Genomic DNA, 14,556 nt, shown 5'->3' with positions numbered 1-14,556 from the left:
TTTTTACCACTTCGAACAGTAATCGGATTCCAATTGTGAAAAAATAAATAAACTCTGCACACATCAGTGGGCGTTGCGATAAGGCTCCCGTTAGCTGGGAGTACAGAAGCGACCGTGACAAGATGTGCCTGGGCTCACAATGAACTCAACGTTTCTCCCAACTCAAATGATTATTGGGTGTCGCTGCTCGCGTCCATTACTTGCTATGCGCCTGCGTTGGAAACTCCATGTTCCCATGGCGGGTGCCAATTACTTCACAGGCTGGCCACTTGTGGACTTCCAGCGCAACGTGACGCTCAAAATTATTTCATCCAGTTGGGCTGCGTCTATCCCCAACCAGGATTCTGAACTCGTGGATGCCCCCCGTCTAGTCCGCGAGTCCGGGAGTTCCATCCACAGCTCCGGTCAAGCCTCGTGGTGACGAGGCGACGTTCTCCGCTACATTTAATTATGATATTTTCTTGTCTGTCGAGTTGCGTTCGTCTATTTTTAATGTCGCCTGGTGGCAGCGTAAACGAGCGAGCTGGTTGGGGTTGCGTTGTTACCCGTGATGGTCGTGTGCTGTAATTGTGAATAGCAGCGGCTTCTCCCGCTATCTCCAAGCCCGTGTCTGTATTCAATGATTTGCAAATGTTATGATTTATGACACACCCCCCCCCCCCCACACACACAAATTCCCCCCACCCCCATCGCCCCCCATCGTTGTATTTGTATAGTTGTGGCAAGATAAAAGTTTGCAGCTCTGATGAGAGTGTCATTTGGAAGATTGATTTAGAAAAACACATACAAATTAAATATAGATCGTCGCGCCACAATGTTTTCATTAAATGAGAATATCAGCCCCCTAATCCACGCTCGAACCGCACCTCGAAGAAGCACGGCATATAAATGTGGCTTAAAGGAGATCGACAAGAATTCTAAGGACCACAGACAATCACGAATCGCTAAGTCCCAGCTGTGGGTTGTATTTTGTGCCGACAATTTCAATGGGTTAGCAGTAACGACGCACAGATCAGCGGCAAAGTCCGGTCTCATCCCCTGCTAGGTGATTTTCATTAAAAGACAAAGTACAGCCCCCGATATTCCACGTCTTTAATGCATCACAACATAAAGACCCTGGGTTCGATTTCAGACTCGAGTGACTCTCGGTGTGTCGAGTTTGTATGTTCACCCCCCTGCTACTGCATTGGTTTTCTCCAGGTTCCCTAGTCGGGTGGTGTCCAAACATCCCAATTTAGCAAGACCCGATTGGCACGGTTGGCTACGTACGGTGCAAAAGAAGTTCAACATGTACGCATACATATGACCCTCCTGAAAAATAGTGTTTGGCCTCAGTGTGCCTTCCCCGGGAATATACATAATGTAATCATGATTATAAGCCGCTGCCATGCAGTATTGCCAAATTATTACCCATCAGCCTTTGTTGTAGCACCACTCACCACAAACCTTCTCCGCCTGATCGCACCACTCCAATGGAGCGCCATGAAAAATGTACATCAGCAGCTTTTCCTGCGGGGCTATGTCTCGAAAATCAAAAGATAGCTGACAATTCAATGTTTTTTTTTGTTCTCTCTCTTTTTTCAAGACAAGGTGAAACGGAAGCAGCACTATAAAGAATTTAACACGACGCCCGTGAGTGAAGTTTTCCGACCGTCAGAAACATCCCCGCTCGCCGCGGTGACGAGCTCCCCGATGCGGTGCACGGCCGTCACCGGCCCTCCCTCGATGCAAGTTGCCTCTTGCAGGCAGAGGCTTCGAGTGGCGGGGTGTTGACTACCTCGCCTGGTACACAGGAGGTTCGTGGGTTCGCGACCCCGACCCTGACGCCTGCCGTGTATTTGGAGTCGGCGTTCCTCTCTCTCTGCCCGTCGTTGCGTAGATTGTCCTCGGGTGTTTTCCCTCCGCATGTAAAAAACCCCCACGTGCATTCAGAGTGGACATTGCCACGTGAAAAGCCACTTCCTCGGGCTATTATTTGTGGCCGGTTCGCCTCTGAAAAAGCGCTACATAACTCAGTGGGGCTTAACCTGGTAAAATAGAGAGTTTAAATGGTAACATTCACGATGTCCTCTCTGTTAAGTGCTCAGCACAACCGATACCGTCACCATCAGCCTCCCGGTCAGCGCAGCACGCCATTAAAGACACGGCCGATATACGCACCAACTAAAATCGACGTCAACTTTTTGATGACTTGCTGCTCCCCTACAACACGTCTGCTATTCTGCAGCAAACCATGCGCCATAAGAATAAGAAGACCAAGTCAAGCTCACCGAGCTACAAGCTGTTTTTCAGAGGCGACCTGGCCACACGTGAAAGCTCATCGAAGTGGCTGCTAGCATCACACGTGGGAATGTTCTAGCAGCAGCCAAATTATCTCACCGCGTGTTTCTGGAGGAGAATATTCAGCGCTACCACCACCATGAGAGAGAGAGAACATGCAAACTGCAGATGTATACAGGCATCGTCAGGGGTCCGGGATGAACCCCTGCGGGTTCTTGCTGACCAGGCGAGGGAGGTAACATCTCGGTGGCGAGATTGTATCTCCGTCTTACATTAAAACAAATGTAGTCGGTCCCTAACTCTGAAGCAAATGGGCAGAAAAAAAATTAGCTTGGCAAATATTTCCGATGGTACCTTGGGAATCGTGTCGCAGTGATTTGCTCTGTGTGAACCTAGCCATCTAAGTTCAATTCCCGGCACACGGCTAACGTTAGTGACGAGTAACATCTGAACCGTTCCTCGGCGTTCGCTCACCCTTCTTCCTCCCACTTACTAGCGTGGTGAGGCATGGCCAAGCAACGCCTTTCACCCGAGCAGTAGATTTGTCAATGGGCTATGCAGTTGTTTCCATCCATTAAACTGTATTTGATTCTATAAACATTCACATAACATAACGAGTGATGGTGAAGTCACATGTCTGCAGTTGCCCATTGTAAAGCTTTGTTTTGCCTGTGAAACCGCCGTTCCGTATAGCGATACCACACGCCACGTGGTGGGGTGGGTGGGGGTGGAGGGAATCCCGCTGGAGCTGATCTGCAAGCTTCTGAATTTCTCGAGTCGAACAAAGCAAGAGAAGAGAGGCGGGCAGCCTTGTGAGCCTGACGAATGTCTCACCCGGGGCACGTGTGTGTGTGTCTGTGTCTGTGTGTGTGTCTGTGTGTGTCTGTGTGTGAGAGACATGGCATGGCCTGAACTCATCTGGCACTGCAGACAACAGTCAGTGCCCCATTCGGCCTCAATAAACTAACTGTTGTCAACACCATCATAGTACTCATCCATCGCGCTCAAAAACCAACATCGGAATGGGAATGAAAATACGGTAATGGATGAACGCCTCCCCAAGACAATTTCGCCCCCAGCTTGGGTCTGGGGCCGTCCATAAATGACGTCACGCGATTTTGGACGATTTTTGACCCCCCCCCCCCCATCGTCACACGGCGTCACAAAAGTCAGACCCCCTCAAATATGACGTCACAAAGCTCTGCCCCCCCCAAAAAAAAATAAAACATGCTTCAAATCGCTTTAAACTATTGTCATTGTAGTGCGTATTTAATGTGGTGCTGCACTCTGATGTTGTAGGAGAAAACATTTATTAAAAAGTCGATTTAATTAAGTAGAACGTGTTGGCTATAATTATTTAAAGTTGTGCATTTTGATGTGACGTCACATTTCTCAACCCCCCCCCCTCGTCACACATCGTCACAAATGTTTATCCCTCCCCCCCCCCTAGGTGCGTGACGTCATTTATGGACGGCCCCTCTGTGAACAAGGACGTGAGCCGTGGCTGGGAATCGAACTCAGGTCGCCCCACCGCTCCATCGCTCCGCCACAATCGACGTCGCGCTATCACGGCTGCTTAGTCCCCAGCGTAACCTGTGGCCCATAATTAAGAAGTGCAAATACGGCTTAGTCGTGCAAACAGGAATGCGCATCCTACATTCGGTCGAACGGCAGCTTGTCGTGTGGTGAGGCAAAAGTGTGGGTGGTGGCAACGCTTTCGTGACTTCTGATAGACATGTAGGGCAAGCTATCCTTTCAGAGCGGGGCTCTTTCGCTAAGAATTGGCGTGAGCCAGCACCTACAGGAATGCGCCTTCGCCTCTTCACTGTGCAATGGAATCTAATGCCTATTGCGCGCGTCCCTGTTCTCTGCTCTGTGCAGCAGACGCTGCCTATCCCTACATTTAACAGCGGTCGAGAGCTGATGGAGATACGTTGTCTGTGTTTCGAGAGACACTGGGTGGGTGGGGGGTGGGCATGTGGCGAGACTCAATCTCGGGACCTCCTCTCTGGCTGCCAAGCAAACACTCATCAACCGAAGCTGCCCTTCTGCCATCGGTGTATTTGTGATTACTCGAGCACCCGAAGGGATTACTGCAGAGGCAGTCTCTTCCGTGGGGTTGGGGGGGGTAAGTGCTGTTAGCGAACAACTATCAGGGCCGACCACGGTACAACCATGCTCAGTCACCTTTGTCTCTGATGTTTGCACACCGCGTATTGGGTAATTGTCTAAGACTGAATCGACCCGGGACCCGTTGTTGATCGGGAATCGAACTCGGGAAGCTGGGTTCGGTTGCGCAGTGCGCTAACCTGCTGCGTCATCACGCCCACGCACAACACAAATATAAAGACCCCCCGTATAGCCTTAATAGATTTTAGGGGCAAGTGCTGTTAGCGAGCACCTATGAAGGCCAGAAGGAGGGGGTGGGTGGGCAGCGCCATGCCCGGCCGCCTTTGTCTCCCCAGTGATGATATTTTTACGCACCGCACCCAGGTATTCGTTTGAGGCTGAGTCGACCAGGACTGGTTCAGATATTCGTCACTTATGTTGACCATGAGCGGGAATCGAACTCGGATCGCCAGGTTCGTAGCGCAGCGCGCTAACCGCTACACCACCTCTCCCCACACAACCCACGCACGCCGGCTCTGTGCTCCGTGTCCTTAATTGCGAGCTCTGTGCGGTGGCACTCAGAGGTAATTACCGACCATTACGCTTTGTTTATTTATGAGGGCACAGGCTCTCATTCGTCAAAGAAATAAGTGGCGGTAATGCTCCTCTTAAAATGAAAGGGCCGATTTAATTTCCGATTTTCTTTTTTAAGAAGCGATGTTACGTTTTATATTGAAAATTACGATAAATCATTTAAAATTATAATACATTTCATATTGTTGTTGGTTGGGAGGGGGGGGGTGTTCATGAACATTTTGGAGAGCCCCGCTCATCGCCCAGCATGAAATGCGAGGAATAGTTCCACTCTCTTTTGATGAGCAATCTTAAAAGGCTTGAATGGACCCGCCAGTGTTTTTTTCGTGTTACAATGCGAGGGGCAGCTGGTGTACGTTTGTCAACAGAGCACGGGTAATTTCCCGGTGCTAATAACGGCAATCATATAAGAGGCGGTAAGTTCTCGAAAAAAATGTTACTCTGTTGTGATGGACATCGGCCATCGACATGGACACTTCATTTACCCAACCGCCGAGTGGACATCGGCCAAGCAGAACGCTCAACGCGAGCCTCCCGTCTTGATGCTTTTTTTGGTCGGAACATGTGAATTGTGAATTGTGTGTGTACGTGTCTGCAGCGGGGAGCGGTGGCGCACCGCACGATGAACCCGGCGACCCCGACTTCGAACCCTGCTCACGGCCAGCGTCGGTGACGAATGTCTGAATCGGTCCTGGGCCTCCCCTAGGTCGACTCAGCCTTAAATGAGTACCAGGTGCGATGTGTAAACATTGCCAGGAGGGAGACAAAGGCGGGCGGGCGTGGTGTTGGCCACCCATCCACTCGTGCACCGTGCCCGGCTTCGCGAGCAGCACTCGCCCCCACAGTCTATTCAGCCTTTCCAGTTTTCCACGTGGGGTCTTTTGTCTTTGATGTCCTCGATTTGCGACGTGTTGCCTCAAGAGCGCGCGAGTCGGTGCGTGTCAGACCGTTAAAGGTTATTTGTGTTTGTGCTTTTAGCCGTGCTGGTCGGTGGAGGCATTTGCCACGGATGGGGCTCAATGTCACTCTCTGCGGCACGACGAACAGTCCCCACCGAGGATCAGCACCCAACACACCGCAAGCAGCGTTTGGTAAAACGACCGGTGCCATGTGCTCGCCCCAACCCGTCATTCCTCATAACGAAGCGCATCCTTACAAAATCGCCTCCTGTCGTGAACGTGAAGTGGCGAACAGAGTAACGTGACCGATGCGTCATCGTCGGTGCTAGACCTCGTGATCCACTAAACTCTTCTGCACTCGCTCACCTAAGCAACTTACTGCGCTGTACGCACATTGGCTTAACAGAGCAGTGTGCATGTATGTTGAACTTCTTTCGCACCGTGCATAGCCAACCGTGCTGATCGGAGTTACAGTGCAAGTGTTGCATGGCTAGCGATGGGACTTTAAATATGCGTTGGTATCGCCCACAATATATTTAATTCCAATTTACCCACTCAACTTGCCAGGGAAGGAATGCAAGATATGAGCACTCTTTATAGGTAACCCCGATAATTAAATCCAGCTCTTCTTTCCCTCCAGCCCCTTGGCAGAGGCCAGGAGAGTCACAGGCTTCCGACAGGGACACATCAGTCCTCCACTGTTGCCGATCATCAGATTCGATCAGTTGCTGACATTTTCGTGGCATTCCTCTGTGCTCTAATGACTTTTCCACCTCCATCAGTCCATATTTTTTTTTGTTCCCCCCGGCCATCCTCTGCCCCCGTATAACCAGAGTCAATTGACCTTTTCAGATTAAAAATAATAATTGTAGCTTTCAATGCGCCGCACAGTATTCGCTCAACTCTCGTGAAGAGAGTTAACGATTCAGAGGCGCGAGGAGGGACCACAGACAATCAGGAAGGTAGCCAGATGGTGAACCCGGTGCCAACAATTGCCCAAGCTCTGATGGCCCCCTATTTATAAATATGTTTTCAAACAATTAATGTGTTTACGCGTGGGAGGAAAGCGGGGGGCAACTCTCGATTCCCCATACAGACTGAACAGGGGGCGTCCACATGTGCTGTACTGAATTACCCTGGCAAGCCATGGTGTGGGCACCTCCTCGACGCGAATGCTAAGGGAGTTTGGTGCGATCCACCAAACCTCAATTACGTGGTGCTGCTGGATTCCAGATTTACCCCGACTTCCCAAGATGCCGTGCCATCCTCTCTTCCCAAATTCGATGAGTAAAACACGCAGCACGTGCTCCTTGCTCGACTCGTTTGCTCTAATTAAGGAGAAATGTCACTTTCACGGAAATCAAATGCTTTGCGATTCCGCTCTCTCGAAATGTCAGGAAAACCTGCATCACCCTTAAGGATTCGAAAATGCGTTTAATTTATATGGCAGTAACCCCGACCATTCAAACCCCATCAGGAGTTTTCCAGAGCGGTCAAAGGGGTTAAAAAGTAATTCAACAAACTCTTAACAATCCAGGTAATAATAATTATTGTTATATTTTAAAAAAACCCATGTTTTGGAGCAGAGTGTTTTACATTTCTTATACCACCGTTAACGGACGCAGCGCTGATCATAATTGGAAAACAGATACGCATCGCCAACCGCCGCGTTGCCTTGCAGGTGAAGATGACTCGGGGGCAATTTCCCCGTTTCTCGGTGTTGGGCACTGCACGGTCGATGCTGCAGCTCGAACAAAGCAAACTACAACAACAGCAGCCATACACGTCAATTCGTAGACAAATACACACACGTGTGTCCGTGTGTGCGTGCGTGCGTGCAGAGCGGCAGTGCAGCTGTTAGCGCATTGCGTTACCCGAGTTCGTTTTTCCCGCTCACCGGTAACGATTGTTTGTACGCGCCCCGGGCCTCCCCTAGGTCGACTCAGCCTCAAATGAGTACCTGGTGCGGTGTGTAAACATCGTCAATGGGAAGACAAAGGCGGCCGGGCGTGGTGCTGTCCACCCCACCCCCCCCCCCCCTTCATATATGCCTTGCCGGCCTTCATAGGTTCTCGCTAATAGCGCTTGCCCCAACAAGGTGATCGGGGGGACGGGATCGTTGTCTTTGTGTGCAGGGTACGTTACCTAAGTGGAGCAAAAGAGATGATAATGGTCGTGTAAGCGGATCGTGAAAGCGCGCTCCGAACAAAGGCGCGCGAACCCCCGCGGGGGTTTGTAAATTGCTTTTTCCAAACGACACCTGCCGACTGACTCCTCCTGATCGCTCCGCGTCTCTCTCTCGTCGCCGCAGAATGAACCAACAACGCCGCCAGGAGCCAGCTGCTCAACAACAAAAGTAATTAACGTCTATGGCCAGCAACCGATAGCTCACAACATCTAGTATATCGAACAACTTAACTCTGAATCCTCTTGCTGGGCACATGGCACGCATTTCGCGCGCGAGTCGAGGTAAAGGCGCAGCCCCGCAACTGCTTCCGCTCACGCCACTGCCAGCAGAAGGGCATCGAGTAGAAGGGGAGCTGTACAGAGCTCCCCCTTCAGACAGTATTGGGCCTACTCTTCCACGGTGGTCAGACGTCTCGGAAGAGGTGGAAAGTATCCACGCTTCATCGCATACCACGCTGCAAGCAACGGATCGACCGTTCGATGTATTAGTTTACACGGGGGGTGGGGGGGGGGCTTTGAGGAGGGGGGGGGGAGATATCCGACGGCCTCTGGATTGCAAGTGCAAAGTGCGTGCGCTCACCAATACACAACTGGCGGCATCAGCGTCTCACACGCAGCAGCAGCAGCAGCGGCAGCAGCAGCAGGAGCCATTCCTCGTGTGAGATTGATGATCATACTGGCGACAGCCAAAACTCACTCGGCTCCCCACGACGGCGTGGTGCCACGTCCAGCGACAGCGTGCGTCAGGCAGCCGACGTCCGCTCTCTTCCCGTCAGCTCGCAAGCCCTTCGATCCGCAGGAGGGTGGGAGGGTCCGGCGTGATTGGCGCCGTTCTCAAAGTGGCACGCGCGTTGATGGTGGCGCGGCTGAAATCAATGCGAACCGATGAAGCGGCGCGCAGTTGACAAAGAAACGGCCGCGGCCCCACCACGCTTTGCCTGCAGCGGTGTCGGTGGCGGGAGGAGGGGCAGGGGGCACGGTGGTTGGATAATTTACTCGAATGGTCTTATTGAGTCCTAGCGGTCGCTCATCCGCTTTTGTAGGAAGGCAATGAGCGAACGAATGAATCGCGACACACCGCGAAGCGACGTTCGAGAATGAGACGCCGACGGCATCATCGAGCTGCGCCCGGGCGGTTCACCGACTCGGGAGGGATTAGATTCGGCCGGACGAATCAGTTCATGCATTTGTGTGTAACGATTCTGACGATCGGCATTGTCATTGGGAGGGCACACTTCGTTTTCGTCGTGGCTTCCGTTGAGGTAGGCGCTCAAACGGTGCTGCGTGTGCGCGGCCAACCTGTCACTTGGCTTGTGCCACGGAGGAAAAGAAAAAAAAACCGATGACTTTCGTTGGGGAATATGAAGGGACAGGAGGAGAAGGCGTCCCTCTGCGATTACACGGCCCTGTGTAGCAACAGCAGCAAGCGAGCAGCTTCCTTTCTCACCAATTAGCGCCAAGGGTTGCAGCGCATTAAGTATAGCGAACCCCGAGCAAGCGTCCGACGCGAGACGAGGCAACCCTGCGAAGAGCGGTATCGCGCTGGGTGAGAGGGAAGAGTCTAATAAGGAGGGATGTGCCACAGGGCCGCCGTTTATTTTGTGAGCAGTCGATTGTGTGTGCCCACTGACAGCTCAAGTCCTTGGTGCATTTAACAAGGGGTGGGCAAATCGAGAAGGCGAACAATTGTCACCTACCCCGCGTTAAATACGTTCCCAACAGAATTTATTTCAGCGGCAAATACCCTGAGCCAGTCTTGACATCTCCAGTGTCACCTGCAGTCAGGCCTCGTCGTGTCACGCATCTGTCCGTGTGGTGTTCAGGCGAAACGCTCGTTGCAGGCTTAGCTACTCGCAAAACGGAACGCGGGTGACGCTGACGTTCATCGCTATCGGCGAACGCATTCGTAGGACGAGCGAGCCGCGAAAACCACAACGGGTGTGTGTGTGTGTGCATGACACGTCATAATCTGAGCAACGATTGTGTCGCGAAACCCCTCCGCCAACCGGACTCGGCCAAACAAACCGAATTGTCGCGCGCAGCTCGCAAAGCGATTATTTTTTTTTAACTGCGCCAATTCTTATCGTGCCAGTGCACCGGCAGGTTGACGAGAGAGGTTCTCACAGCCAAAACTTTAGCAAAGGGCAACGGTCGTTGACCCTTTGGAAATACGCCAACTGCGCAACGCGATCGCGAGCAGCGCACAACCCACCTGGGACACGTTGCCGTAACAAAGCCAGCTGACGACAAAGACACGCGGTGCAGCTTCAGCAAAAAAAAAAAGTTCCACAAGTCGCCGTTTATGTAAGCACGTGCAATGAACCTCGTTCGCAACCACACGCAGGCGACCGTGCTCATCGGCGGCGCGGGTCATCTCACCCGAGATTTTGTTTTTTGGATCTCAAAAAAATCTAACACCACGAACATTTTTATTATCTGAGCAAAGGGCTCGCGCTCACGGTGCACCGAGGCTTCGTAGCGACCCGGCGCGCAGGCCACGTAAATGAATCCCGGTCTCCAGCACGGAACAAGAAGAGGTCCCTGTCATTTCCTTCCCACTCAAACCACTCAGGCCCTTGAAAACCCCGGTTTCATAACAGTATTCGTAATTGGATTCAAGACAGCCACTATGTTACAAAATACTACGTTATTTCTTCTTAATTGCATAACATACATTTGACCTTTCATCTTTTTGTAAACAGAATTTCAATGTCGCTTGAAAGCATAAAACACAGTCTTTACAAAACATATATTTCGATTCTTTTCTACGTGCAGACTTGTAAAAATATATTTTTTCGTCAAACCCTAAAATACGAGTATGCAACACTGCAGGCTTAAGGACGGAAGCGAACATTCTGATCGGGAGCGTGGTGGATGAGTGATCGTTACGTTCTTGTACTCACCGACTCCACCCAATACAACCACACTCAGTCCAAATACTCGTCTTTAGCATAGGGGTGTTTGCTCACCAACCACTTACACGATACGTTTACATTATTTGGCTGCTATACATTTCCGCACGATATGCCACTTTCGTTGAGCTATCATTTGTCGCCAGGTTGCGTCTGAAAATTAACGAATAGCTCAGTGGGCTTTACTTGGTAAAATAAAAGTAATTTAGTTTTGGTTTATTCATTTATTTTAAGTGATTTGTCTAATCCTTTGCACTCATATCGGTTTATTTTTTTGTATTGTTCGTCATTGTAACTCTCTGACCCGCCCCTACTGGACATCTGTAAAAAAAATATAAAAGAGCTTCATAGCTCATCGGATTCCTCCAGGATAAATAAACATTCTGTTTCTGATGTCCTTAGCTATGTGACGAAACAGGAGACCCCGGAGGAACACCATGTAGGACATGGCGGCAGAAAACACAAACTCCACACAGTAAAAAGGCACCCGAGCGCGGAATTGAACCGAGGTCCTTCTTGCTGTGTCGCCGCGACTGTTACTGCTGCAACGGTGATGCAAGGGCCCACCTGACTCTGGAACCGAACCTTTTCCCCGAGTTAGTAGGCTTGCAACCTGTGCCAGATGAAGAAGCATCTCGCAGGCCCCCTCGGCTTACGCTAACGAGTTCGATCCCTTCTTTTGGCAGACCGACAAAGCACACAACCACAATACAACCTCCGGCATGTACCTAGAGCGAATAGACACACAGATCCTAAAACCAATTGCACTCTATTAAGACATTTCAGCAGTCAAGCCTCGGGTATAATTCAGTTGAGGAAATTAATTGAGAGATTAATTGGAATTGCTGTTGATTGCCGTCGTCTTTATCAATTATAATTCTCCCCCCCCCTCACCGTCTCTTTCACCCCCTCCCCAGTATCCCCCCACCCCCTCCCGTCTCCCCCCCCGCTTCCTTCCACCATCCCTCCATCCCCCCCGTTTGCAGCCACAATCTCAATTGTGCAATTAACGAGACCCCTGGGACTGATATTGGACCTGACGTTAAACCGATCATTAAGGATATCAGACGCTGGGCTATTTAGGTGGTGGCTTGACGCGAGTGGCTAATGAGTTGATCACGCGCAGTCGAAGGTCACAGTGCGGCAGGGATGTTATCTGGTACAGGCATGGAAGCAAGCTCCGTGCCCGCAACCAATCACCTGACTTATAATAAACTAAAACTGAACTAAACTTGTATTTTTTTTTTACCAGGTAAGGCCCACCGAGCTATATAACCTTTTTTTCAGGAGCAGCCTGGCCGCACATGATAGCTTAATGAAGTGGCTTATCACGTGCAAATTTACAGCAGCCAAAAATACTCTCTGTGCGCACGTCGATTCGATATGTGGAGTTAAAAAAAAACAGAGGACCCGGCGAAAATTCCACGGCGAGCGAGACGTGCACACTCCAAATATACAGGCGTCGGGCGTCGGGATCGAAGCCGCGTGCACGAGGCGAAGAAGTTGACATCTTCTCACGCTCTCCAGATCCCTCCACCAGGACCCCTCCTCCTCCACCAGGGCTGTCCAGGCAGGGCCCACCAGAGGCCATCGCCCCCCCTGCCCCCCACCCCGTTCTTTAGAGCTGCATCTCCGAACCGGACACCAACACGCCGGCCTCGTCGCGCTTGCGGGAGTTGCGCCGCCCTACCGCCGTGCGGATGTACGGCGAGTTCCTCAGATCTGCGGGGGAAGGGGGGCCAGCCAGCGGTGCAACGTGTGAGAGCCGGCGGCGCCAGTGCCACCAGCAGGCCCCGTTCAGCAAACCGTCCACAATTCCTCCCGGCTCAACGTCGGACACCGCGGCGCCCCCGGGGCTAACGGATCGCATGGAGACTGCGGCGAGAAGCGTGCGTCCACGTGTCGGGCGAGGACGGGGTGGGGTGGGGGGGGGAGGGGTTCGTCAACCTGCGGCTCCGGAGTCGCATGTGGCTCTTGCAGAAACTGCTTCGTGACGTTGTTCACGAAGGACCACCATTTCTCATATTCGCCGCATTGCATTGCGGCTCTTGAAATATAGAATTTTTATTTTTTTCCGAATTCGAACAACAAAAATGGCTCTGCTTGTTATTCAGGTTGCCGACCTGCTGGGCTAGGAGGTGGCTTGCAGACTTCTGACCTCCGCCACCCCCCGTGGATTCATTAGCGCCAGGAGAAACACACGACGCACGCTCAAATAGGTGAGCAACCCACTTTCTCGACTGCCTCGTGGCCCAGCAGGTGGGTGGTGGAGTTTGTAACAACCACCACCACCCGATCAACGTTGACATCCCGGGGGGGGGGTGGGGGACTTTTTGTTGTGTGACCTATGTGGAGCTGTGCTCTGTGCTGTGGTGCAGACCCCCAGAAGCCGGTTGGTCACATGGTCGCTCTCTGCTCACGAGTGAGTTTTGTGCTCATATAACCTCTGCTATACGGAGTTCCGCTGATTTTGCGATTTTACCCAATGGGTTACAAACAACGCAAAGATAGTGTGTGCATAATATGGTTGTTTGCGTTGAAACGGGGCCCTATGGTTTACGTGGAGTGCTCTTTCAAATCACATCTCGTAGGCAAGCAGACTTTGATCAAGCGGGTTGCGGATGAGACGCAGATGGTCGAAACCGGTCCAGAGTTTGCTGCTGGGCAAACGTGGTGCGAAAAAACAAATCTGCTGATGGACTTTTTAATTTTAATTAACTCATATGTGGAGACAGAGAACCGAGTTCTGCCCACATCTGTTTAACGCTGGGCTGCTGTGAAATGGCATCCACGGAGTCTGGGGAGGCTCGGGAGAAACCCGATATGCTTTGAACAAAATCTAATTTAAATGTGAGTCTGGAGAGTTAAAATGTAGTGGATCCCAGTTGAGTGAATGGTAATTTCAAATGCGTGGCTGCTCTGCACATATTTGACAGGCGACCCGTGACTGTAATGCATTAGGCGTCCGGTATTTTATGGTGGCTGAGGGTAACATATTTCACGTTTGTCTTCATCCGTAGGATGCTGCGTCGCACAAGTAACATTTGCTAGGAAAATATATATATACACGTTGGGTCAAACGTTGATCCTCAAAAAAAAAACACTCCTCGAGCGTGCCAACAGTAAAAGAGCCTCGGATAGAATCGGCGCTCTCTGTCGCACAGACGTTTCGGGATGAAAATGCTTTCGTTTTGCCCTGGCAAACGCCGCGTGCGGCATGAAAAATCGCTGGGCTCTACGTCCGGTCGGCAAAAATAGATCCCTTCACTTGCATCCCGTCCTGCTGCGCGAAGCTAATAAAATGGGCCACGGGTCCTGTGCAGTCAGCACGAGGCAAGGGCAAAGTTGTGCGGTCACCTAATTTTTTTTTATTTTTTTTACCATAAATAAGCATTAATATTTACCAAACGGTTGCAAATAAGCGGTAGCAATAAGCATTAATATTTACCAAACGGTAGCAATCGCGCAGATTATTTGACTTTGCCTCTTATCGTGTTCTATGGTTCCTTCACGTAGATTGAAAAAAGAATAACAATAAAATAATAAAAATGGAGCGAATAAAAAATAAAATAAAA

The 14,556-nt window shown here is 51.0% G+C and overlaps 1 protein-coding gene across 1 annotated transcript in view; it reads right to left on the bottom strand.

Annotated features, from left to right (window-relative positions):
- Positions 1–7,296: 7,296 nt before the first annotated feature.
- The window catches only part of LOC116949534 (formin-like protein 2), a 59,837-nt gene continuing 52,577 nt past the window's right edge, over positions 7,297–14,556 (bottom strand). The window contains exon 26 of the mRNA XM_032966950.2: positions 7,297–12,703. Coding sequence (XP_032822841.2) covers positions 12,600–12,703 — 104 coding nt within the window. The 3' untranslated portion in view covers positions 7,297–12,599. The remainder of the gene's footprint in view (positions 12,704–14,556) is intronic.

This window comes from Petromyzon marinus, chromosome 2 (assembly GCF_048934315.1).
Source record: "Petromyzon marinus isolate PM22_M1 ecotype Great Lakes invasive population chromosome 2, UKy_Petmar_22M1.pri1.0, whole genome shotgun sequence".
NCBI classification, from domain to species: domain Eukaryota; kingdom Metazoa; phylum Chordata; class Hyperoartia; order Petromyzontiformes; family Petromyzontidae; genus Petromyzon; species Petromyzon marinus.
This window is presented reverse-complemented; position numbering and strand designations above follow the sequence as displayed.